A 25,544-nucleotide genomic window follows, 5' to 3' on the forward strand; every position below is an offset into this window, starting at 1 on the left:
CGGCAAGTTTTGAAATGAGTTAACTCTGAGTAACTTGTGAGCACAACGAGCCAATCAGCTTTCAGTGTATGTATGCGGAAGTGGGAAAGGATGCCGGCTGACGCGAGAAACCGCCAAGTTCACAGAGTTATAAAGGAAATCAAACATCTTAGCCTTCAAAATAAAAGTGTACTTATCTTTCTTTGGATACAATTTAGACAAAGCAACTCTTTTTAGAGTTGCAGTAACTTGAAAGTTAATTTGATTAGATTTGTTATTTTTAGAACTACATATTTCACGACACTATTTGAAAATAAGCGTCATTTTCTATTATTTTGAAAGTTTAAAACGGAAAGCTTCACTAAATTCATCAATGTTGACACTGGTGACAGCGCAGCAGCAGCAGCAGCAGCATCTGGCTGCTACATTTAGCAAAATCCTGTCAGACCTAACAATTTAAAGCTCACCTTTTGTCATCTCCATCAGTAATAAACAATGCCGGTCGACACATTGCTACATGCCGCTAATTTCAGCACCCTGTTTGTGTGCATGGTGCTGAAGTTCCCGCAGATTTTTACACTGATGCGAGCGAAATCCACGGCTGGAGTCAGCCTCAACAGTCTCCTCCTCGAGCTGATCGGGTATGTGAGTTTTAAATACTGTTATCGATCTGTAAACTTGTGTAGAAAGACAACGGGAACAATGTGATAAAGTATGCAGTGCATTACTTACGATTATGCAACTCTGGTGTAATGATGTTGTCTTCCAGTTCCTCACCGGGAACACCTCTGGTGGGGAGGACCCCAGCTCCAAACTCCATTTAAAATGTTTGCAATTTATTACGGTCTTGCTTAGAGGTGAATGTGCGACTATCTTTAAACGCAGTTTAAACCTGCTATTGAATTACTAATATGTAATGGTCAATTCGGCATACTTTTGAACTATCATACATCTTTTATTTAAATAAAATGTTATAAAACCTATATTATTGCTCAACCATCCTCACTGCCCCACTGTTTGCCTTTGGTGGGGGAAATGAAGGAAATGCACGAGCACATCCTCATACATAGTGATTATTTGGTGCAAGCACGAGGATGCAAAGCCAGTTTCCTTTCTAGATTAAGAGTAAACTAGAGGATGCACAGTAGAGAATGTCTCCAGGTGGATCCCTGGCCGAGTTTTGAGGCACACAGCTGAAAAGCTTTCTAATACAAAAACCTAATCCCACTGTGAAGGCTTAACACTAAACTGTGGTTTCTTCACAGAGCTGAGGATTTTGGGCAAGGATATGTAGCCTCAATTAGGTGTGTGTGTGTCCTAACATCTGTGTGAAGGAGTGTGACATCTGAGGTTAAATCAGTGCAGTGAGCTGGTTCTTGTGTCTGAACAGTCAGTATTGACACAAGCAAAGCTAGGAATAACTCTGCCTCTAAATTTACAGTCAGTATTACATGTTGGGTTCGAGGAGATATTGCCAAATTATTTTTGATTTTTGCGGCTTTTATAAAAGTTCTTTTCGGATCTTGTTTAATTTTGGGTCTGTAAGGATGTATAATTTCTCAATGTCTCTCCCTGGTGTCTGGCAGTAGCTGCACTGTCCCAAATGTCTCCACTGTGCTGGTGAGCGATAGCCTGCTGTCACTGTGCATGCTACTGTGAAATAGCCAAGCCATAAAGCTGCACTAGGTGTGATTGTCAGGTAAAAAATCAAAGCCATTTAACAAATATATTCATCATTCCAATTGCTAAGGGATCTCCGGTGTTGCTGTGGTTGCTGTTGGGAAAAACCAATATTTACACAGCACATGACCACATCTCAAGGTGCAATAAATAATATTTTTATTATTATTGCTCCGTGGTAAACTATACAATGCCTTGATTAAACTGTATCTGCGGGTACTGATTATGTGATAACTCTAATAGTTGTGAAGATTTCTGGGTTTTAAAACTCACTTTCCAGCCTGTCTCAGAACAAATGTAGCTCAAACCTTTTTGCATATAAAAATATATTTGCTCCTCATGTTAGTTTCAAGCCACTGTAAGTTGTTCATCTGATGATGTGCCATAACCTTGTTCAGATAGTCACTGAATAAAAACACTTGATGCAAATGTGAAATTAAATGTTTCATCAAGTGCAGTCGGCGAGAGATCTTTTGTTCTGTGTGGAGAAAAGCCTTGTGCAGCTTTAACTTGAATTTCCTTTTGATTGTTTATCATCATGGCAACTTCATGTCGCATCAGTGCCTCAGCCAACATTGTGTCTGCAGAATGTGGCGATAAAATATGTGTCACGATACAGGGGTTACCAATCAATACATTGCGATATATTGCCTTACTGTAAGCAAGATGGTGTATTTGAGGTTTTTTTTTTAATCTAATTTTAGGAAAACTGTCATAGTGTGAGGGACACATCACCATGTGCATAAAAAATTGTACTTTTTTATGCATCAGAGCAGTGGGATCTGCATATGTATTTGCAGATCACTGGCACCACTACTGGGGCGGCAGTAGCTCAGTCCATAGGGACTTTGGTTGGGAACTGGAGAGTCCCCAATCCAAGTCTCCGTCTGGACCAAATAGGGAGCATGGACTGGTAGCTGGGGAGGTGCCAGTTCGCCTCCTAGGCACTGCTACCCTTGAGCAAGGCACTGAACCCCCAACTGCTTGGGGAGCCTGTACAAGGCAGTCCCCTCACTCTGACATCTTTCCATTTAATGCATGTATCAGTCGTATTTGTGCATGTGTGTGTATTTGGGGCTTGTGTGTATATGGCAACGGAGTGAAAAAATTGGATACCCGCTAGGGGATTAATAAAATATATGTTCTTCTTTTGTGCAATGCATCCAGCTGCATGTTGGTAAGCAGCTGCAGAGACTCAGAATTCCTTTTGCTGAAGACTACAATAACTGAAGGCTGAGTTTGTTGAATTCTTTCCCATACCATCAGGCTTTGAGTGATTTGTTTTTTGCCACACACCCAGTTGCTGCCTCATTTGCTCTTGAACATTGCTTCAGTGTTTCATGTTACATTATGTAAAAACCTGACACCTTCTGCTCAACAGGTTCATTGTTTTTGTAACATACCAAATGTACTATGACTACCCACCTCCAACATACCTGGAATATCCAATCCTCATCGCTCAAGGTGAGTTGTCTGAAGTTACATGATATCCTTTTAAAAGGTGTCATGTGTTTAAATTTGTAGGCAAATAACATTTTAAATGTATGTGATAAATATAGGCTATTACAAGGCTGTACTAAGTAGTTCAAAAATTTGTTCATCACGCTGACATTCAAATTATTAATCAACATATGAATGCTGGGCAGGTCTATTCATTCTGTTTAAACCCGGTATTTCTGCACAGTCGCAGAAAAAGATTAGGCTGCACTAACTCTGCATTCATGTGTTGTCAGAATAATTGGAAAAAAAGTGCCCGACTTGGAAAATTTACAAGTCCCTTAAGTTGGAAGAACAACTAGGAAAGTTGGCAAAAACTTTGGTACAGGAGTTGCAAAGTTGATGCAGAAACATAGTGGACAAGAGTAAATAATCTTTCTATTAACTCACATGTAACATGCCAATTTTTTGCCCACATGTAATTTTGCCCACATGTAATTTGCACCTAACAGTTAATTCCCCACATGGGATTAACTGTTAGGTGCAGACCTAGATTCATTAGGAAAATTATTTATTAGCATTAGTCAGATAAAGCAACATTTGAATAGTTCTAGTGGATGTAAAGGTGCAGCAACAAGTCTGGGACAAAACCACTTTCTAATATAAAGCTTTAAACTGTTATGGACGCGTTGTTTAAATGCTCTGAGCAATAAAATACAACACATCTTCTTTGTAGCCTCCATTTTGTCTTTATGTGACGACATAAAGCTCGTGAACACACCAAAATCCTAAGAATGACTTCCCAACTGAAGAAATGGTGTTATCTGAGGAGCGCATGAATGCAACATAATACTGTTAGTAGGCTTATCATACTATTTATAGAATTAGATTCCTGTGATGGCTGCGTAGGATTGTCTCTGACTCATTTGATCCAAACATTTCCAATAACTCCACAGCATTGAAACATCCAATAGACAAAATTTATTGAAAAACTGTTTGCTCTCCTGCTTGCTGCACACAAAGGGAGGCATGCACCTGTATTAAAGCAGCAGTCTAGCAGCAATCTAACAGCAACATGAATTACATTTATTCATTAAAGAAAGGTCATTTAATAAAGAAGACTAATTTAATCCGATGAATCGCTTTATTCAAATTGAAAGGAGTTTTTTTTAGGCTGATGACATCATAGAATATGATGCCAGACATTCAAGGTTCATTCAAAAACCTCAGTAGAATCTTCAGATGTAAGAAAAAAGTGACATTCAGTACAGCTGTTACATATTGTATTTATCTTAAACACATAATTTCTTAGATTTTCTTTAATATGTCTCTCTGTTTGGACTAGACTTTGTCTGGTGAAATAATTAAATTAAGAGCTCAGACACATGAGCTTATCTTGTCATGGCAACAAGGGTCTGACAGAAAATCAATACATCATCCTCATGATTGACGTGGGCTGTAGCTGATGTCATGTAAAAAATTCTACTACCACAGTAATCATGTGTTGTGTGGGAACAAATGACTTGACATGGTCTTAATTTAAAGAGGCATTGAACTGACTATGACCTTTATTGATCTCCATTAGTAACTAGCACTGTACTTGAGTCTCCAGAGCAGCCCATAGAGGCCTGTTACTGATGTCTTAACAATGTAGGTCTCAGATATGTTACGTGTCTGTAGACCCAGTCTGTAAACCAGAGATGTTAGTGTCTGGGTGAGTTAAACTGACAGTAAGAGCTGTCAGAGCTCCTTGAAATCAAACTCAGTGCTGTGAAACATGCAGCCCACGCGTTATAACCTTCCCTGTGTCCTCAGATGCCTTCCTCCTGCTCCTGATTCTTCACTATAACGGCAGCCTGCGACAGAGCCTCATCTACACCTTGCTGTATCCTTTCATCACTTTCATATAGCCCCGCATGGGAAAGTGTTCATTCAGTGCTGAAGACAATCAATGACCCGTCAGCCTCTGTCAATACCTCTTACAGTATGTCACGTGTTATTGCCTTAACCTAATGTGCTCAGGTTTGTCGGAGGTTGGAGGCTCCTCACTGTGGAGAAGTGGATCATCGATCTGGCTATGGTAATAAATCAGTTCAACATCAATCATAAGTCACAGCATGTCACAAAGTAAGCAAAGAGATGGCACATCATCAGTCAGGAGTAATGATGTGGAGCTCTGAACAGAAAGTTATCCAGACCTCATTGCACCTAGTGCGTCTCAGGAAGACACCCAGACCTTATAAATGCCAAATGGTCGTGCTGGTTAATGAGATGAATGTGTCTGAATGTGTATTTGCATATAAATAGGTGAGCGCAGTGATCCTGCGACTGTTTCCCTAAAAGTTTGAGTTGTCGCAGGCTACAGAGAATATCTGAAACTTTTAAGCTGAGCTGTAGAGTTTCACAGGTCATGATGTTACATGAACACAGAGAAACACTGGAGACTAAATGTGTATTCAGTCTGACTTCCACTGTCTTCTCAGAGCTTGTGCACATTCATCAGTGCAGCCAGTAAATTTGCCCAGCTGCAGTGCCTGTGGAGGTCGAAAGACGCTGGACAGGTTAGCGCCCTCACTTGGGCCATGGCTACCTACACATGTATGGGTGAGTATCACATATAGGGCATGAGAACAAAGCAGTCCTGGATGTTGCACTTTCACCTATCCAGTTTCCCAATACTGTTACTTTAGAACAGGAACAACTTAGAAATATCTAGACCAAACTTTTAATGGAAATACACACCAAAAGTGAAAAAATACTCTTTCCATGTAAACGCATCAATGTCAGTTCAAAATGAACAGAAGGGTAAAGCGACACTGATGATATTCTCTGTTAAAGGACAGAAAAAATAAACCTACAAGCAGGCTAGCCAGCAAGTTGTAGTTTAATGGTGCAGACTCATTGCATCATCTAAATGCCCAAAAACATGTTTTTTTTTGTTTTGTTTTTTAATGGGGTTTGTCGAAGTCTGTTCCCCCTGTTGAATAGCAATTCTCTCCTGTGTTAAATTTGCGTTAAAGGGGATTTATGGTTGTGCATAGACCCTATGCACGTAGTCTACACACTTCACCTTCACCGTTGTGAGCATTTTAACGTGCTGTGGTGTGTCTGTGTCACTCTGCAGTTACACCTCCACAACACTAGTTGGCGGTGGAGGTTTCTATTAAGTGCTGTAAAGTTTAGTTGATTCAAAACACACCTTAAACACACATTGAATATGGCTGAACAAGTACACAAATTGGCTTCATTATAACTTGCAGCATTCACAGACAAACACTTGTCTTTATCTGGACACATTTTCCCTACAAATGCAACATGCAAACGTTATTAGCACAAGTCTATGGCATTTTACAATGTATTAATTAGCCTAGCAACTAGTGGGCAACATTTAACAAAGGTAACGGCACACAATTTACTCCATTACAACTCACAAGATTCACCGACAAAATCACTACCACTACACTAAATGCGTTTTCCAAACAAATATAACATGCTAACGTTACTAGCACAAGCCTATGGCATTTTAGATTGTATAAATTAGCCTAGCATCTAGCGATCTTTTCCTTGTCTAATATAAAACCAGGGACAACAGGTTACATAGGTTATGGCATAGGCTCTACGACGACACAGAAGTATAAATTAACTTTTACGCATCGTGCCAACATTTTTTAACTTATTTTAACATTTTATTTTATGTCTATTTTAATATCAAATGTTGTTGTTTTTATAAGCTGCTGGACAGCTTAATTTCCCTTCGGGATGAATAAAGTTTTTTCTATTTAACATAAAAGACATGCAATCTGAATTGAAGGCAACTTATTACTTTTCAAGACCATTTGTTAATTAATGTTTATTAAAGGTATTTTAAGACTTTTTAAGGACCCACAGCCACCCTGGGGTGAAGCACAACAGTAGGTGGATGAGGTGAAAGATAAGATAGTGATAAATCTCAGTGGGATCAATTGTTATTATATTTAAAATATTGATTGCAGCAGGTTTAAATGCCAAGACATTATATTATCAGCAGGTTTTGAAAGCTTGTGATCACTGTGCGGTCACTAAAACTAATACTGATAATAACAAAGTCATGTATGGACCACACAATAAGTAGCACATTGATAATAAACCTATTTGAGCTATACCTTTGGAGCGTGTCTCAGAATCAATTAATTCAGGTTAATGTAGTCTAAATACCCAGAGTAGTCTGGGATACAATAAATACAGCTTGTTTCAGAAAGGTCGATCTCCACTTTTTAAATAAATATCACCCTCTTGTCAGTCTAACCCTCGTGTTCAGCATTCCTAATAAATTCATTAATGTGTAACCAATTTCTGGGACTATTTCTTTTCCCCACAGTGCTGTTACTGTAATGTTCCTGTTCATGAATATGTATAATGCTATTTACTCTGCTCCTCATTTAATAAATTACAAATTCCAAGCTTCATTAATTAAATATTAGATGTTCTCTTTGATAATGAGGATGTCTTTAACTGGGCTTCCTCTTTGTTTCAGCGCGGATTTACACCACCACAGTGACAACCGGAGACACGCAGGGTAAGTCAGCCTGAATTACAAATGACAGTGGGATGTGTGGTGTCCCACACAGGAATTTTACAAACTCTATAAACATCTCTAAAAGAACAATTTAAAAAGATTTGTTTCCTAAATAATGATCATCATAGTTTAACATGAGTACAGGATTTTTTTTGTGGCCTGGTGTTTTGCTACGAGGGTAAGGATGTGCAGTGGGAGGGATGGAAGTGGAATTTCCATAAGATAGTAGCTTCTGGTTGCTCATATAGTATCTGTGTCTTTAAAGGCTAATTTGGGATGAGGTTTGTATATTTCAGGTTTACAAGGGAGAAAATGCAGTACACGTGGTGTAAAATATGAAATAGAACCTGCTATCATAATTTCTTAGTTTGGAAAGAGAGTTTTCCATTTGACACCAAAGCATGGATGGATTATGTCTGGGCACAGACATATAAAAGGCATCCAACGAAAGAGCGAGACAGCCAGGATTAATGGGGATATAAATAGTTTTCTTTTTGTAGCTGTTTTGTGTCTCTTTGTGGCCATTTTGCATATCTTTGAGGCTGTTTTATGTTTCTGTTTATGTCTCCGTGACCATTTTGTGTCTGTTTTACAACTATTTGTGTTACATTTGTGTCTCTGAGGTTGTTGTGTCTCTTTATTGCCCTTTTGTATCTCCTTGTAGTCTTTAGAGCTGTTATGTGTCTCTTTGTGGCAATTTTGCATCTCTTTGAGGCTGTTTTATGTCTCTTTGTACCCGTTTTACATCCATTTGTGGTTGTTTTGTGTCTGAGGCAGTTTTGTGTCTCTGTTGCCATTTTGTCTCTTTGTAGCTGTTTTGTCTCTGTTGTCATTTTGCCATTTTGGATGTCTTTGTAGTTGTTTTGCACCTCTTCGTAGTCAATTTGTGTCTCTTTGAGGCCATTATGTGTCTCTTTGTGGATGTTTTGTGGCCATTGTGTCAGCTTTTGTCATTTTGCCTTTGGGGCTATTGTCAGCTCTTGGCACACCAAGGGACATTCACTTTAGCACCTTTTAACTTGCACATCCTCAGCTCATTGTTTTGTGATGCCAAAAACAGTTTCTTGATGTAAGTGTGACTGAATCTTTATAAAGTTTTTAAGCATAAGTATGTAAAATATAATCTCTCTCTTTGTCACAGTTCTGGTGCGATTCATTGCCATGACTTCGCTCAACATGTGGGTGCTGCTCACTGTGCTCTACTACCAGAGAAACGGCGGCAGATCCAAGAAAGAGGACTAAGCTTTAAATCTGCAGTTCACTCCCATGTCTTCCAGCTCTGTTTCAGCAGGGATTACTGGGTTACTCTGGACACAGCCAGGGCTGAAACACAAACCTGACGAGTAACAACGGTTATGTTAGCAGCTTTTGTAATACTGACTCATAAAATGTGCTTTTTCTAATGTTTTTTCACGTCAGTATTGAACCCACACACCTTTTTTTTATAACATTCCAGTGACTGATAATCTGCTGCGTGTAGTGACAGCAGAAACCAGTGTTTTTTCATACTGTATGTGACAAAATGTAGTTATTAGATAGGACAGCACAAGCCAAGTGTAAGCGAGATCTTCTTCCTCAGGATTTGAAATACTGTATTTTGAAAAGCTTTTCTTACCTATTTTAATAAAGCAAACATTACAGCTTCTCACACAGCTGTGATTTCAGTGTCATGCATTGAAAACACACCCAGAAAATCAGCAAAGTCGTGCACATGTACAGAATTAAAGCTTCCAACACATTTCTTTTGAAGGCAGAAAAATAATCCGAAACCAAAAGGCACATCCATGTCTTTATTGTTGAAGTAGTTATTACTATAGAGCTGTTTGGTAGCAAACATGCAATCTGGATGTAGAGCCCTTAAATACAAAGTGGACAAGGCTGTATAAATAATATAATGTGCACTGTATGGCATGTAAAATATATACTGTGTATATTTATATGTATAAAACATGCTTCTTGGTTAAAGGAGAGCACTCAGTACACACGCACACACACACGCACACACACATAGTTGCTCTCCACCTGCTATGTAAGCCACATACACAACAATGTGCCCAAACTCAGAGTTTGGTTACTTTTAATACAAAAATATCAGGACAAACACTTTTAGAAAAACTTTCAATGGAATAGTGCTGCTCAGTATTTTGACTCATGGGTTATGACTGCATACCTTCATTGTTTCTGCTTCTTATTGGTCAAGTCCCCAAATTTTCAATGCTAAAAACTACATGTCTAACAGGTGCAGGCCTGTGGGTGACAGCACTTAAGTGTGAGGCCTGAAAAGGCAAACACATGCAAGTTCACTCAGGAGTAGTTGGTGATTAAAGGGGGCTTCAGTCAAGTATATTTGGATAGAAGTAATACAATGCCTGCGTGTCGTCTCTGGTAAAGCCCAGATGTACATTCAAACAACAAAAGGAGCCGAGCTCGGATCAGAAAAGCATAACGGTGCACCCCTTGAGTTCAGTAAACATTAACCCTCATAACTGACAGTGCAGGTTTGGAATATTATGGGATTACGAGGATCTTATGTCTGGTTCTTCATCTAACGCCATTCAGAGTAGGATTCTGTTCACTTCTAACCTTTACTGTAGTCACACAACGACAAACCAGTGATTCAGAGCGTGACCGAGTCAGAAATCTGAATAAGAGGCACTCAAGGAATTATTTACTCAAATCCTGGAGCCATATGACACTCTTTCCCAACAGCTGGTTTGCTTAAGTACCTCATTCAAGTTTCTGTGACCCGTGTGGACGCGCACCTGAAAGCAGAATCGTGGGAAGCAAGAAGCTACAATCAATATGTTAAAGAGTTTGAATAAGCCAAAGTACAGATACTGTATCTGGGATCAAGTTCAACAATCTCAGCTGTATGCAGCCAACAAATTACAAAATTTACTATCTTCTGAGTGTAGTGTTCCCCATTAAACCCTTCATATTGTTAACAATCATTAAACACAAGAATGTCTTTCTTTATTTGGCCACAAGAATCCCCAAAGGTGGTGAGGAGGAGTTGAGAGTTTTCCTGTTGGGTCCTTCAATCAGACAGTGTGTCCTGGTGAGAAGTGTTGAGGTAAGTGTATCCCCTCTTTGCCAGCCCAGGTCGGGCTAATAAGAGCTCTCTTCTGTTCTGTGGGAGCTGAACAAGCTCCTCCAACCCCCAGAGACACTTAATTGCTCTAGTTAAGGGCCCAAGAGAAGACTTCGGCTAATGTGCTTACAAGCCATCCAGCTCGGTGAAAAGATCACAGGTGTTAAGGTGAGTTTGATAGTCGTTAGCGCTTCTAGTGCCTGGGAAAGAAGTTCAACGAAACGGGGGAAAACAGACTTTGTAACTCTCACAGGCTGAAGCACGACAGGGTGGGTTGTGGAGAAGTGATGTGGAGTTCGGTGTGCTGATCTGCAAACACAGCTTTGTATAGTCTTTGATTTTCGAGGACACACACCCCACCACCTCGAGGAGGCGACACACTCCCAAAGCAAGGTTAACTGGGGGAAGAGAGAAACAGGTGCAAGATTAGTCTCAGCAAATACCTATGATGTGGTGAGAGGAGTACAAACAGCTTGTCCTCATAGGATATGAGTCATACTAATGAATCCTGCACAAGCACAGACTATAAAAAAAAAAGCGGACCCGAAGCCATATACCTGCATTCTGTCTAATGGCCAGAAGGGGGCGACTCCACTGGTTGTAAAAAGAGGTCCAATTACAAACAAGTCAATGAGAAAATGACCCTACTTTTCTCTTGACTTAATACCTCAGTGAACGTTTTCCTAATGAGTTTATGGTTTCAATCTATAGTTTCTAGTCTCCTTCAATACAGCATGGTGTTCACTTTGTAAATTATGGTCCCAATTAGAATAAAATAGTCTATAAATGAAGCAGGGTTATCGTTTAAGGGGTGGCTACCTTGTGATGGCTACCACAATAATCTGTCAATCAGGACAGAGATGTAGCAATGTGCATCAATGGCAGCCTCTCCCTCCCATCCAAATACGGTTACTGCGGGCTCCAAAAAACCAAGATGGTGACGGCCAAAATGCCGAACTCAAGGTGTCAAAGCAGTAATCCACAAACCAAAATGGGTGAATTCACGGTGGTTATGTCCATTATTTTTATACAGTCTATGTGCACAACTCACTTATTTCACAATGACTCAAGATCCTACTGTATGTAATCATCTGTCAATAGAATTTTTCATAGATACCAAATAAATCCTACATATAAAAAATATTACATGATAGAGATTTCTTAAATTTGTTTTTTCAGGAATCGTGGCTGAGATACATACACTCACAGGGATAATTAACATTATGGAGACATTAAATTACTGCAAACATATCCTTAAAAAAATTTCTGTTTCAACCCAGACGACAATGTATCTGCGTTAATTAAAAACACCCAGTGGAGAGGTGATCCAAGCTATCAAGTGAGCAACCGAGGAACCCAAACAAGCATGTGCACTAGGACCAACATATGTGGACACAGCCCACCACCATCACAAACTGACAACCAGGACTGTGGACACCAAAAGACACCTTTTGGTTGTAAAACACTTATACACACATTCAAAGATTGAGTCGTTTATAGAGAAACATCTGGGCAAAGGAGGAACAAGGTGGGAGAAGTCGTCATTTGTACCACTGTGTGAGTCCACTGTTGGATTCCTTCATTCTGAAGCCATTTGACCTGCAAGGGTTGAGGTCAGAGGACATAAGGCGACAGTGGATGGGACATGCTTAAGGACATTAGCAGGATTATGTGACTAGGGAAAAGCACCATTATCCTCAGCAGCTTTCAAGTTTAGTCTTGTGTAGACTTTGTGCTCGGCTACCACCCTAAGTAACAGTATGGATCTCACGTTTTTCAAGGTAGCAGAGAAAAGGCAGTGATTATAAATCGATGCCCCGTGGAAACAGCGTTCCACTGCAACTGAAATCAACACACTGCACAGCACACACTGCACACAGTGTTACCATATATGCTCATCAGAAATGAATAGAAGAACAATCGTCATCGATATCATCCAATGCCCAGTGCCAGTCCTGAAGACCAAAGTCCTCCAATCTGAAAGAGGAGATTAGTTTTGATGGCCAGGCAACAACTGCTGCACACACAGACTGGTAGCCAAAGTCTACTGTTCTAAAGTGTAGGGTTGGATACCGTTCCCCATCAAAGAGACTGTGGTGTTGTGTATTATTATGCTGAGAAACACAAGACTGAGCAGAGTGGAGACTGAAAACAGGCTCTCATTCTCTGCAGGCTCACTCACTTTCTCACACAAAAACACCTCTCACTGAACTCTAGATTCGGGCTTTATACTCCTCTACACGAACAGCTCCACTGCATAAACATAACAGCCTTTGGGGTTTCACACCATTAGCTTTCACACAGGTTGAGCATAGAATATGAACTTTGCTTTTTCTTAGATTTGGTGGCTCTGAAAACAGATGAAACTTATACCACCTGGACTGAAAAGGCCAGGAGCTAACAGTGGTAAATATTCAGGATATTTACATTTGAGAATTTTCATTTCAAAAGATTCAGAAAACTTAAGTATGATATTTTTCCAGAACTTCTTTTGTGTTCCCTCACAATAACTTTAAAAAATGTTTCTTTTTCGATCAGGGTACCTTCAGCTTAAGGAAAGTTAAATTTAAGACTTTCACTTCACCTTTTCCCCAAAATTGAAGGAGAAAAAAAAAAAAACCAACCACTTCCTATGGTGGAATGTGTGGAAAACGACATCAATATTATAATGAAAGTGTCAGAAACAGATAGAAATATGTTATAAATCATATTATTTCATATAAATAAGTCCCTTAAAAATCATATTTCACCCCAAAAACAGAATTAGTGTGTTGATAAGGTAGAATTTTAAGGCTGTTTTTTGGTAGAACATGATTTGTCCTAATTCTCAAGAATGTTTGTGTGTGTATATTAAAACCCACCATCTATTCTCTGCCTCACTAAAGACCTCCTGCATATCCCAACATTTCATACAAACAAACAGAACATTACAAATCTTATAGGTATAAATTACTGACAGACCCTTCTGTTTACAGCTTGTCCAGAAAGCAAAAACTGTTTGTATATGATCTTGTGTGCTCTGCTACCTGCTCTTGCTGGTGGGGAGCTGTCGACTGGGCCTCCTCATGGACTGACTGGGCTGGACCTTCATGGAGGCACGTGGAGAGGAGCGCGCAAAGTGCTCTGGTGGTGGGGGCTTCTTAGGAATCTTCTTGACCAGTCGGCTCACCCACTTCTGCTGCTCCTCCTGGGACACGGCCAGCAGCAGCAGGTTCTTGGCCGAAGACACGTCGTAGTTCACTGGTGGTGGGAGAGATGTCACATTTTCAGTTATAGTCTTTAGCTACCTTTATTGGCAACATTAAGGCTGCATGAATAAATCAGTCTGTTCATAGATAATTCCAGATGGGACGCATCGTACCTTTGCATGGAGCGATGATCTCCTCCTTCTTGTCCATGTGGTCCTTGTGGCACTTGATGTGGCAGCGCCGGCACTCCAGAGCAGGCGGCGGCTTGAACATGTTCCACAGCGGCTTGGTGCATGCCTCACAGTTGGTGGGGAAATGGTACAGCGTGGGGATGAACTCGTGGCCCTTGTGGCAGATGTAGCTGGACTTCTCTCCGATAGGCAGCGGATCCACGGGAAACTCTGGCTCCTTTTTGCTCTCGCCTTCATTGGCATAAAGAATCTGGAAAGTCGATATAGAGTGAGGATAATGAGGATTTTTTTCGCCTGAATTTGCGCTTTTGATACTAAACAAAAATCATTATTGATCATTGAGAAGTTCAAATTCAAGATACTGTGGTATATTTTTTAAAATTCAGCATTAAAACTATTGAAGTGATGCTGAGACGGACCTGGAATATCCTGGGAATCTCTTTGGCGTCAGCACGGTACACATCCGTTTGCGTGACAGGCCTCACATGGAAGAGTTTGCTGCGTGAAGAGAAAGAATACATTAGTGTCCCCTCATCACAACAAGTCAGCTGCATCTCCACTCAACAACAAAAGCTCCTGCAGGAATTAATGAAACAAACTCAAACTGACACTGGGTTGTCTTCTCAGCGGAGGAACATTAGGTGTTACACTCACTCAATATCAAGCACCATGTAGGGAATGGACTGCTCTTTGTCTTGCTCGTTGTTGTAGAAGAGAATCTTCTTGCTGCTCACCACAACATACTGCAGCAACACAACAGACATGCTTAAGGTTACGTTAAATCAAGGAGAGACTGTTGTACATCATCAAAGTAACTTTACACACTGTACCTTTCTCTCCCATCCAAACTTCTTGGTGTTGTTTCTGACAGGGAGCGAGAGCCAGCCCTCCAGCCTCGTTTCTGAGTGGGAGACGGACAGAGAAAGACGTGGAAGTTACAGTGAGTAAGCATACTGTAATGATAAGCTGTCAGTGTTTTCCAACCGACTAAAATACAGGTTGGCCGTCTTTATTTTATTTGAGCTGCTTGTATTCACACCGCAGGAATGAAATCAATTTTGATCGACCTCCGCCAGCTGTGTATCTTTACAAACTGTGTAAGGTCTAATCCAATTCTTTTTTATAACTGCATTTATCAAATAGAGGTGCATTGTAAGCAAAACATTTACACACACAAAATGCTGAGTTGTACAGTGGCAGCAGCAGCAGCTGTGATGTAGTGAAATAAAAGATGACACTTAGATTTTTTCAGCCACTAGTATACAAAAGCTTTCAGTATTACTTTGTTTTATTTCCCTCAAAACCCAATTCCTCATCTAACTTACCTTTTAAGCCCTATTCACATGGGACTAATATTATCAGGGAAACTGGTGTTTTGGAAATTACCCACATCTGTGTTTCGTGTGGCAAATTCACACGGGATTAGTCTGTATTTTAATTAAATTTACTTCAAACTTCTGCCTAACATCCACTTCCTGAATGACAAGAGCAGTTGATGCTAACAAGTAAAACAGGCATTGAACACACACCGACACACTCTCTCTAAGTGCTGTGTGGGATGAATTTGCACCCAAAAGGCTGTCAAAATGTTCATTTATAATTGCCAACGCAGCCTCCGTAATTCTTGACCAGGAAAGAGGCAGAAACGAGGTGTGGATAAAATATAAAAACCCCGCTATGAAAAAACATGTGACCCCAAATCACAGAGATGCTGATTCGTGCAGGACTAATATTTTCACATGACCACTGTGTTCACTCAGTGGTGAAGCTCTCACCTGTGAACGCATCATCAGTGTCAAACTCTGGCCCACTGCTGACACTGGCGGAGTCCATCGATTGAACACTGAGTGTCTGCAGGAGGTTCCTCAGCTGCTCGATGTCACTGTCCTTACTGTCCAGGGCCATCTGCAGCTCAATACGCATCTGGCTCTCATCTGACAGTTGCTACAAAAAAAAAAAAAAAGGCAACAGAAAACAAAGTGCAGTCAAATACATTGAAGAGGGAGTGATACTGCTGCACATGCTGGCTCAGCCTGTTGTTACTGAAGGGAGAGACAACAGAAGTCAGAGCGCTGGTGCCACCACGCTGTGTAAAATGAAACAGTGAGTGTCCTACTGACCGCCTGCATTTCGTTGATCTCTCTCTGGTATTTGATGATGCTGCTGTTGAATTTTTCCTTCTCCGACCTCAGCTCCAACTGCAGCTTCCTGTTCTCCTTCTCCTTTCGCCGCATGTCTGTGTCGTTACCACGGCGACTGCCTCCGCCACGAACCTCCTTCCTGTTCATGATCTCTGCCAGCTTATTGACGGCCTGTAGACAGACATGAGCACCACATTTACCACATCTCATGCTTCAGCTTGTTTTCAGAGTTGTCTAGATCTGATGGGAGGCACTTCCTGAAGAAATAACCCAGAGCCTTCTCTAACATTAGCCCTTCTAATTTTGTATCAAAACCTCTCAAGTTGCTGTCTAAGTGTATTTAAGTGGCTGAAAATGAAGCACATGCATGGTGTGATTAGTAGTGATGTTTAAAAAACATGCCTGAGTCTTCAGCGTCCTCTCTGACTGCAGCTGCTTCTCAAACGCCTGCTTCATCTGGCTGATCTGCTGCTCCCAGTCCTTTGACTTTTCTGATTCTGGAAAAGAAAAGACACACAAAAATAATAAATAACCATGCCAATATTTTACTTACAGTAAAAATTTAAGTTGTATTTTAAGCACATCAATTACCTTCTATTGCCTCCTTCAATTTGTTGTTCAGCTCCTCCTTCTCATTGGCTAGGTTGGCAACATCACTGGTCAGGGTCCTGTTGGCTTCCTCCAGCTGCATGAAGCAGGAAATACCATCATATTTACCATGCTGCCTGCCGATGCCATCTGTTGTCCAACCTCAACCTCTTAAATGGATAGTTCAGATTTTTTGAATCGCGGTTGTACGGAGTACTTATCCATAGCCAGTGTGTCATATACAGTTACGTTGCTGCGGACAGCTTCAGTTTCCCGTCTATGCTTTTGTTAATGCCACCAGACTCCATTGACAAAAATAATAATTTAGCTCGTTGAACACAGGAACTGCTGGGTACCACTGCCTTGATCAGTTGGTTAATTTGTCTTATTGTGTGACTTTGGTAAATCCAAACTAACTCTTTTAAACGACAAAATCACACAATCATACAACAAACTGAGGCAGCAGTAGACCAGCAGCTCCTGTGTTGAGCGATATTAAATCACTGTTTTTCTCAGTGGAGTCTGGTTTTGATGAGAGCGGCATAACAGCTTCATCTCCCCATCAGAAATCCCTGTCTGACTGCAAGCGTAAGCAGTAAAAAATATTCTAAATATAGTGTACAATTAAACTGATACTGACTTTTTTAGGTGGCTAAAATGTTTTGTTCCTGACCCCTCCACAGCAGTACTTACCTAGCTTCGTTGTCAGACTCTTTCCTGCTTCTCCAAACTGACATCTACTGTATGCAATACACTGACTATGATAAGTACCTCATACACCCCCAATTCAAAAGTTGAGAATGTGCTGGTTCTATAATTTATTGTTGTTGTACATTATATTTTATTTCTTAGTAATAAGGCAAGCTTTCCTCTTTATCTGATGTGATGCGATACATGTGATAAATGTAATGAACAGCTTCTTAACAACACATCAGACCCTTTCAGATCACATAAATTAAGCAGGAGACAGGAGTTGATGCAACTCACCGAACTGATGGTGATATCCTTCTCCGATAGCTCCTGACGATGGCGGGCCATCATCTCCTTCAGCTCCAGCTCCTTCATTATCTTCTCCTTCTCCAGGTCTGAGTACTGCTCCTCAGCGATGGAGCGCGCCAGCTGCTCTGAGTCAGCCTTTGTCAGTGTAATCTCAAGCTGAGCTGCCAATGAATCCCTAAAAGACATGAAATAACAAATGAAAATCTGACACTATTAATCACAAACTCTGAATATAAATGTTTCATCCAGAGATATAAATTAAGTGACTGCTGCATCCTGAATTTGTCTTGGTTTTGGTTCATGTTCAGTGCACCACTATCAAAGTGGATTAAAAGGAGGTATCGTATTTTCAAACAGCCAAAGCACCTCTCCTCCTGAAGCTCCTGCAGAGACTGCTGCACATCTTTGTAGAGTTTGTTCCTCTCCTCACACTCCTCTTTCAGTTCACGAACCTGGGTCTTGTACAGTGTCTGGAGAACACAGCAAATAGGTCAAAAACACCTTGCAGTCACAGGTAATACATTATCACACATTGTGATGCAATTCTTTACTTCCATGCATCTCATAAATTCAGCAGCCTACTACTGTGTGTTTCCACTGGGAAGACTAGAGAAGTCAAAACAGTTCCAAAAAGGCAAATACCTTCCCTGAGTTATAATAAATACACACAATGCATACAGATGAGCCATAAAATAAAACTATGATAAAGGGAAACAAATAATTTGGATTCTATTAAGCATTACAACATTGCATTTACACAAATCATGAAATGTTTACCTTATCATTATAAAAATACATGAAAAATTACCACAGACCAACCTGCAATAAATACTGAATAAAAGAAATGCCCACACACTCAGCAAGCGAGATGCAGAACCATAATGTGCTGCGCTTAGTCATTTTCCATCCACATATGTAATTACAGAGCAGAATAAAGACTCACAGAGAAATACTGTTCAGCTTCCAACTGGTCCTGTAATTCCTTCATTTGCCCGTCTGTGTCCTGTCTTTCTCTGCGGTCGAAAATAAAAACATCCTGTTACTCATCATCCTTTTTGTGTCAAAATATGAAGCCTTCAGTCTGAATGCTAGAAAACAGTTATACAAAATGTTAAAAACTGACTTGCGCAACTCTTGGTTCTGTTTCTCCAGGCTGCGTTTGATGTCAAGCAGGTGATTCATCTCCTGTTTGAGTTGCTTTTCGGAAGTTCGCAGAGAGTTGAGCTGCTGGTTCTGGGCCTTGAGGTCGTTCTGAGTCAGGTTACGCTTCTGGGTCTCCTGCTCAATCTTCAGCGTCAGGTTTTTCACCTGGAAGAATGACGCAGATACAGTAGGACAGAGTTTTTGTGGATCACCAGTGTGATCATTCATGTAAATTAATCTGAATTTAGAGGGAACACAGCTCATTTATGACATTTTACAGGGCTTTTTAATTTTGAAATATCACATCAGGATGTCCTTGTATTGTCTGAGTGACACTCTGAAGTGGTGTGCTGTCATTCTGAAATAAAACTGATCTTTGTAAAGGAATCCTTTATTATTAGGTTTGATTAATTATTCTCACGACTGAAAATCAATTTCTCTCTGAAATAATGTTTGCAGGCTGTAGTTATTTTTACCTGCTACAACAACATCCTCACAGCTGGTATTGTTTTCACCTGTGTGTGTGTGAGTGTCATCATGATGAGATGTGATCCTGGTGGCATCCATGGCAGCAGACACTTCCACAGATGCCGTTTTCAGTATTATGCCAGATATTAATGTGTCTATCTGTCTGTGGACAGATTTTGTCAATGCTATAGTGTCGCAACCGTGCAAGATACAGTCACAAAAATTTACTTATGTGTAGTTAAGATCAAAATGAAAAGTGTGAAGATGTGCATAGTCCGAGCAAGGGCCACTGGCTACCCCCACATTGTGCCCCTGGCCAAGTTTCATAGCTGGGCTCTAGTTTTAATTATCGATAATTTGATTTATTATTTAATACATTTAGTTATAGTTATATGTGTATTTTTATTTGTTATCGGCAGACTGACTGACTTATTGAATGAACTGAGGGCTGTTATTTTGAAGTCAGTTCTTACATGCCCTTGCTGTAATGCCTGGTATATACACATACACAAAACAACATGGGGGCGAGTTTGACCATCTTTTTCTAAGTAGAGGCTTGACTGCGACGTTCTGCACTGGGTGGTGCTGTTAGTGATGGATCTTCATCATCATCTTCAGATGATAGACACACTCTGGTATCTTCCTCCATTTTGAATAACCTGAACTCAGGGTAATAATCGACAAACTGGTGGGTGTGGTTGATCTGTTTGAGGTGTCTGTGTGTGTGAGAGGGAGAGCATATAACCCTGGCTTGCTTTTCATGCTTAAATAAACTGCTAAAATGCCCCAGGAATCTGGATGTGACAATCTGGTCATCTGCCATATCACACATAAAATCACATTCGAGGTTATCAGATAAATTTGCTACATCGCCCACTCCTATTTAGAACGTTGACTTTGCTTTTGTTATGGTTTTGTCTGTATTTACTGTTTTTGTATCCGCTGAATCACTGCCATTTCTCCACAGCTCAGACACATTGTTACATAAGCTGTTAGCACAAGCATAATTTGTTTCTGTAGGTGGCAATTAATATGTAAACACACACTTCACTGTTCCCCCGCAGAGAATATAAACACTCACCTCCTCAGTTAGTAGGTCCTTGTGTCTGCGTAGCTCATCTAGTTTCTGCAGAGCCTGTTTATAGTCACAGTCCATCATGCTGCTGTGCTTCTCCAGATCTAGAATTCGATTCTCCAGACGAAGTTTGGCTGCTCGTTCCTCCGCCAGCTTCTGCTCTATCTCTGCATGTGAGTTGTTAAATTATATTCACGTGTTAAAGTTGCGTTAATCCATAGTGAATCTTGTGACGCTATAATAATAAATGCACATTGTGTGTGACTCATAAGTGCTAAAGGTGAAGTCAGAGATGTCCACTGGTTCGAAACTATTTCACAAAGTTCAAATCTCAAATCAATGTCTTCTCCACAACACCGTATGTGTGATGGTACAAACTAGGAGAAACAGACAGCTGAAGTAAACAAGGATGTCCGTAAGAGAGCAACCTGAAAGGAAAGGTTCGTGCCCCTTACCCTTCATGGACTCTGACTTGGCGCCCTCGATGGTTTCTTTGATCTTGCTCTTGTCTGCCAGCATTGCCTTGGTGGCTTTGTGAGAGGCCTCCTCCTGCTCCAGCTCCTGCTGCAGCACCTTCAGCTTGTAGGTCAAATCAATCTCCTTGTTGCTCTTCTCCTGCGTGAGGGAAACAAGGGCAGAGGTTTTCGGATAAAACCAATGAAACCCTGAGAGCAAAACTCAGCCGGCAAACACAACAACATAATGACCTGATGCCAAAAGCTGCACTCAGTCCACTTCAGACTTCCTGCAGCAGAATACAGCTCTGAATAGGAGCATTAAATGAACATAATCTGAAATCATTATCAAAGAACTGAAGCACTGAATGAAACTAAGCATCCGTTTAGTCAATGTTCTTCTCTGCAGACCTTAAAGCTTCACCTTCAGGATCAATATGCCCTTTGAATTATTTAGTCAACCAAATGGACCTCACCAGCTGATCCGTGTAAGTGTAATACAATTCTTTATAGATGGTGCCCATTAAATTATATGTAATCAGCAACTTATTTGTAAATGTCAGGCCACTAACGGTTGTAAACTTTCACCAATGAGGCTTTAAACCAGTCAGAGAGGCAGCCTGTTGAATCAGTTTGTAGATTATTTATCAGTCCTCTGTTATGATGCTTCCACTGCAGCAAACCACATCATGATGTAAATGTTTTATACTGATGCCAGATAACCCAAGACAAAGAACACTGGGGAAGAATCATTCCTCATATTTGCAGTCCAGGACGTCTAAATTCCTTCTTCCAGGTATTCATATGACATTACAATTATTACAAGAGAGCGTGCCCAAACATGAGGAAGGTGGTAAATACTAATAACGTAATATTACTATTTCTTATTTCCATGTTCGGTGAAGAATACACTCCATAAGAGGTTAAAAAATTAGTTATCATCTCTGGTTTACCTTCTCCAGATCTGTGTGTTTTTCCTGAAGCTGTCTCTTCTCTGTCTCAGTTTTGGACAGAGCCTGTCTGTGCTGACGTGCCTCCTCCTCCAGGCCAGAAATGCGTCCTGCACGACAAAACCAAGAGAATCGTCAGACAAGGAGCACGTTACAAAACATCTCTGAAACACGTATATAACATGCAACATATTGTTTATGCTCACACACAGCAGGACTCAACATTAGCTTTTAAAAGTGGCAACCAGGCATCAGCTTTTGGTTCCCAAAACTGATTATATGGTTGCCATTTTTAGTCACCCTATATTAGTACGATACTATGCCATTAAATGCCAGCCTAATGATGAAAATGTGATAACAAAATTATTTGTAGCTTGTGTTTTATCTGATTTTATCTTATCTTATTTATTAAGGCTCATCCAAATATTTGTCTCACATTTGTTTTTTTTTCTTCACAGCCAAACTTGCTTTGTGCACGAATAAACACACAGAAGTGTTGCCTAGTTAAAATATAAAGAACTTATTTATTTGGGATGCATGTTTTGCTGTTTGCCGTCCATAGTTTTTATATGTTAAAAAGTTACTCCCACTGATGGCAACCAAAGGCCATGATTTGGTTGCCAGTTTTTCAAGATGGTTGCCAGTGGCAGTGTGGCAAATGTCACTGCCAAGCCCTGCATAGTCCCAGCAAAATTGTATGCCCACACTGATCTGTGTCCAGCAAGACTGGGACAGTACTGGGCAGCCTTTAAATGAGTGTGTTGCTTTTTTCAGAGACACCATGTGCCACAGTTTGTGTATATATATATATATATATATATATATATATATATATATATATATATATCAGCAAAACGAAAGGTTTTGATTATGAATATTTAGATAAATGCCATTTCTACAATATTCTAGGTCACTGAAGAAACACGTCATTGCCAATTTAATTACATTGTGCTACATTGTTTGATTTGTAAATGCAACATTTGGTCAGGGCATCCAATGACCCACAACTAGAGTTTAACAAATGTCAATAAGAAAATGAACTGAGGCGTCTACATGTTGAAACAAATAGAGACTGAGCAGAAACCTGGGTGTGTGAACTGGGCTGTGTTTGCTTCGAGTATGACCTCACCTCAATTAACGCTATCAGATAAAAGCTTTTATATGACCAGTTAAATAGCCCGAGTCCTGCCTCAATCAGATTAAGGTTAAATTATTAGCCCTGATGTTAACATACTGGCTCATACTGATACACAACTGCAGTCTGCTGCTGCTGTACACTGACCAGCTGCAGCAGAGAAACTAGCTGTTGTATTTTATTCAAGGGCGGAGAGAGGAGAAAGAGGACTGAGCATTTCATTTTTTACCCTCTATACTGAGATTTGTTCAACCAGTGTGACAAACAGGGCTTAAGCCTTGTATCTCTAAATATCAGATGTATTTGTTCATGTTTGGATCAAGGCCACTGCGGCCCTGCAAAGCACCTCCAGACAAACCTGTACTGATAAAAGCTCTTACAAAAAAATTCAAATCAACCTCTCTCTCGCACACAAGCACAGATAGTGACTGTGTTGTTTGCATAATGGATTCTGACTACAATCGAACTGCACTGCAAACTCCTTATTAAGGCCTGAAAATCCTCTTTGCTGCACTCTATATTGGTGTGTCACACAGCTCTTGCCCACCTTACTGCCCCACTAAATCTGCCATGTAAGCTGCTGGGCAGACACAAGTGGCTGAGATACCAAATTTTTATCCAAGGCGTGTAATAGAATTTCCACTTCATAAAAAAGCAGGGTATCAGCAACTACTTAAAGTGGAACAAAATTGTATTTCACTCACTACTATCACCCATTTATATAACTATATACTGTATATATATATACACAATAATCAAACTAATTGTCCTTTCTTAATTTGTTCTGAATCCTGTGTGTTTCACCCACCCATCAGGTCGCTGATGGTCTCTGAGCCCTGGCTGTGCTCCCTCCTCTCTGTCTCCAGTGCGGCCTGCAGGCTGATGCATTCCTTCTCCAGGCTCAGCTTGCTGCGCTCCAGCAGGCAGCATTTGTCCTGCAGCTCGCGCGCGTTGGCCTCCAGCTGCTGCAGCTGCTTGCTGTTGTCCGTCTGGGCTTTGCGGAGCCTCGTCGCCGCCTCAGACTCTGCCCGCAGCAATGTGTTGGCTTCCTCCAGCTGATGGAGACAACAATGGAAAAAATGTCTGAAGATCAGTCAGATCAGTTTTTATTACTGGTTACTCATCTCTTTTCCATTTAAGAGTAACAGTGTGTCCTGAGTCCTGTTACAGACCAACTTTCCTTGCAAACACTTCACTGGAAAAAAGACAAACAGGCTCAGTGCTGTTTATAATGCACAGTTTCGTACTCCTTGTTGAGAGATATGTGGGTTTGGTTGTTTGTTTCTGTTTGTCAGCAGGATTACGGGAAAACTACTGGCCTAATTTTAATCAAACTAGGGAAGGGTGGGCCAAGGAAGTAAACATTAAATTTTGGAACGGAACTGAATTACAGGGCAGATACACAAATTATTTTTCACTTTCGTTAACATCATGAGATAGAGCATCTGAATAGCAGAACAGTTGGTGGCTTTTTAGACATTCAGTGACTGACCTGTTTCTGCAGGTGAATGTTCTTCTCATTTGAAATGTGGGAATTCTGGTTTCTCCTCTTCATGTCATCCAGCTGGTCTCGAAGGCTGTTGACTGCACAACACACAAGAACACAGTCCGATTTTTCATGATAATTCTCTTCTTCTTCTTCAGAATTTGATAACAGTTGATCTTCAACACACCAAGCTTCTTATATATACTGTATTACTACAATATTCAAGTATTAATCCTTTGTTTAATTTTTAAATGAATGAGGAGTTGGACATTTACATCAAACTGTGATGAGTATTATTGTGCATATTATACAGTATCCACAAAGAAAGGACAAGTTAACTGTAGAGCAAAGTAAGAGTGGGCCTGCAGACTTGTGCTCCTCTGGTGAGCATGTTTCCACACTGTTTAAGAAGTCTATTTGACCAGGTGATGGCAGTAATGTCCACATTATATCAGTCTGTAAACTTCCATTAAAACTCTTCTAATTCAAATTAAAAGCTTAACAAGAGGGATTTAGTAAATTCATAGAGGAAGCTGTCAGTTCATATTAACCATATTAAACCTCTAGGATCATTTGGGGGTTTTGTGTTGACTTGATAGTTTCTGAAAATTGTGAACACACTTCATTACACATCATATCAGCTGCCATTTATTAAACAAACCTGCAGTGTCTCACTCTGCAGGTGAAACAAAACTGTTTCATCAACAAAGTAAATGAAAGGGCTCATATAAGAAGAAATCTGATCACTTCAGATTAATGTATCTTGTCATGAATATACAGAATCTACAATATGTGTGGGATGTCTCATGTCACCTTCGTTCTCCAGGCAGCGCTTCCTGTCAGCCTCGCTCTCGGCCTTGCGGTGGCTCTCCAGGCTCTTGTGCTGCAGCAGTGCTTTCTCCCTTTCTAGCTGCCTCAGACTCGACTCCAGATTCTTTCTGCTGCTCACCTAGAATCAATCATTAAACACTTTGTTCAACACG

At 40.5% G+C, this 25,544-nt stretch overlaps 2 protein-coding genes across 2 annotated transcripts in view; one reads left to right on the forward strand and one right to left on the reverse strand.

Moving 5' to 3' along the window:
- The first annotated feature begins 349 nt into the window (after positions 1-349).
- On the forward strand, positions 350-9,303 carry slc66a3 (solute carrier family 66 member 3). The gene is made up of 7 exons (XM_033642429.2): positions 350-620; positions 3,041-3,123; positions 4,912-4,981; positions 5,119-5,176; positions 5,580-5,700; positions 7,610-7,651; positions 8,793-9,303. Exons 1-7 carry the CDS (start codon positions 475-477, stop codon positions 8,891-8,893), a joined length of 621 nt encoding a protein of 206 aa, XP_033498320.1. The 5' UTR covers positions 350-474; the 3' UTR covers positions 8,894-9,303.
- A 124-nt stretch (positions 9,304-9,427) lies between these two features.
- The window catches only part of rock2a (rho-associated, coiled-coil containing protein kinase 2a), a 39,456-nt gene continuing 23,339 nt past the window's right edge, over positions 9,428-25,544 (reverse strand). The window contains exons 13-32 of the mRNA XM_033642427.2: positions 25,375-25,510; positions 24,568-24,659; positions 23,884-24,130; positions 21,944-22,050; positions 20,991-21,150; positions 20,542-20,702; positions 18,973-19,157; positions 18,793-18,862; positions 18,216-18,319; positions 17,838-18,024; positions 16,854-16,947; positions 16,665-16,759; positions 16,242-16,433; positions 15,897-16,065; positions 14,952-15,022; positions 14,776-14,864; positions 14,541-14,619; positions 14,104-14,371; positions 13,769-13,982; positions 9,428-11,140 (exon numbers count right to left, since the gene is read on the reverse strand). Coding sequence (XP_033498318.1) covers positions 11,137-11,140; positions 13,769-13,982; positions 14,104-14,371; positions 14,541-14,619; positions 14,776-14,864; positions 14,952-15,022; positions 15,897-16,065; positions 16,242-16,433; positions 16,665-16,759; positions 16,854-16,947; positions 17,838-18,024; positions 18,216-18,319; positions 18,793-18,862; positions 18,973-19,157; positions 20,542-20,702; positions 20,991-21,150; positions 21,944-22,050; positions 23,884-24,130; positions 24,568-24,659; positions 25,375-25,510 — 2,724 coding nt within the window. The 3' untranslated portion in view covers positions 9,428-11,136. The remainder of the gene's footprint in view (positions 11,141-13,768; positions 13,983-14,103; positions 14,372-14,540; positions 14,620-14,775; positions 14,865-14,951; positions 15,023-15,896; positions 16,066-16,241; positions 16,434-16,664; positions 16,760-16,853; positions 16,948-17,837; positions 18,025-18,215; positions 18,320-18,792; positions 18,863-18,972; positions 19,158-20,541; positions 20,703-20,990; positions 21,151-21,943; positions 22,051-23,883; positions 24,131-24,567; positions 24,660-25,374; positions 25,511-25,544) is intronic.

The sequence above is a fragment of the Epinephelus lanceolatus genome, chromosome 15 (assembly GCF_041903045.1).
Source record: "Epinephelus lanceolatus isolate andai-2023 chromosome 15, ASM4190304v1, whole genome shotgun sequence".
Classification (NCBI taxonomy): Eukaryota; Metazoa; Chordata; class Actinopteri; order Perciformes; family Serranidae; genus Epinephelus; species Epinephelus lanceolatus.

Bases quoted from the DNA above. Each gene is read 5' to 3' on its own strand.
- slc66a3 (XM_033642429.2), top strand. From the start codon at position 475: ATGCCGGTCGACACATTGCTACATGCCGCTAATTTCAGCACCCTGTTT. The intron at 621-3,040 runs GTATGTGAGTTT...TCTGCTCAACAG, and splicing joins CTCCTCCTCGAGCTGATCGG to GTTCATTGTTTTTGTAACAT. The intron at 4,982-5,118 runs GTATCCTTTCAT...TAATGTGCTCAG, and splicing joins AGCCTCATCTACACCTTGCT to GTTTGTCGGAGGTTGGAGGC.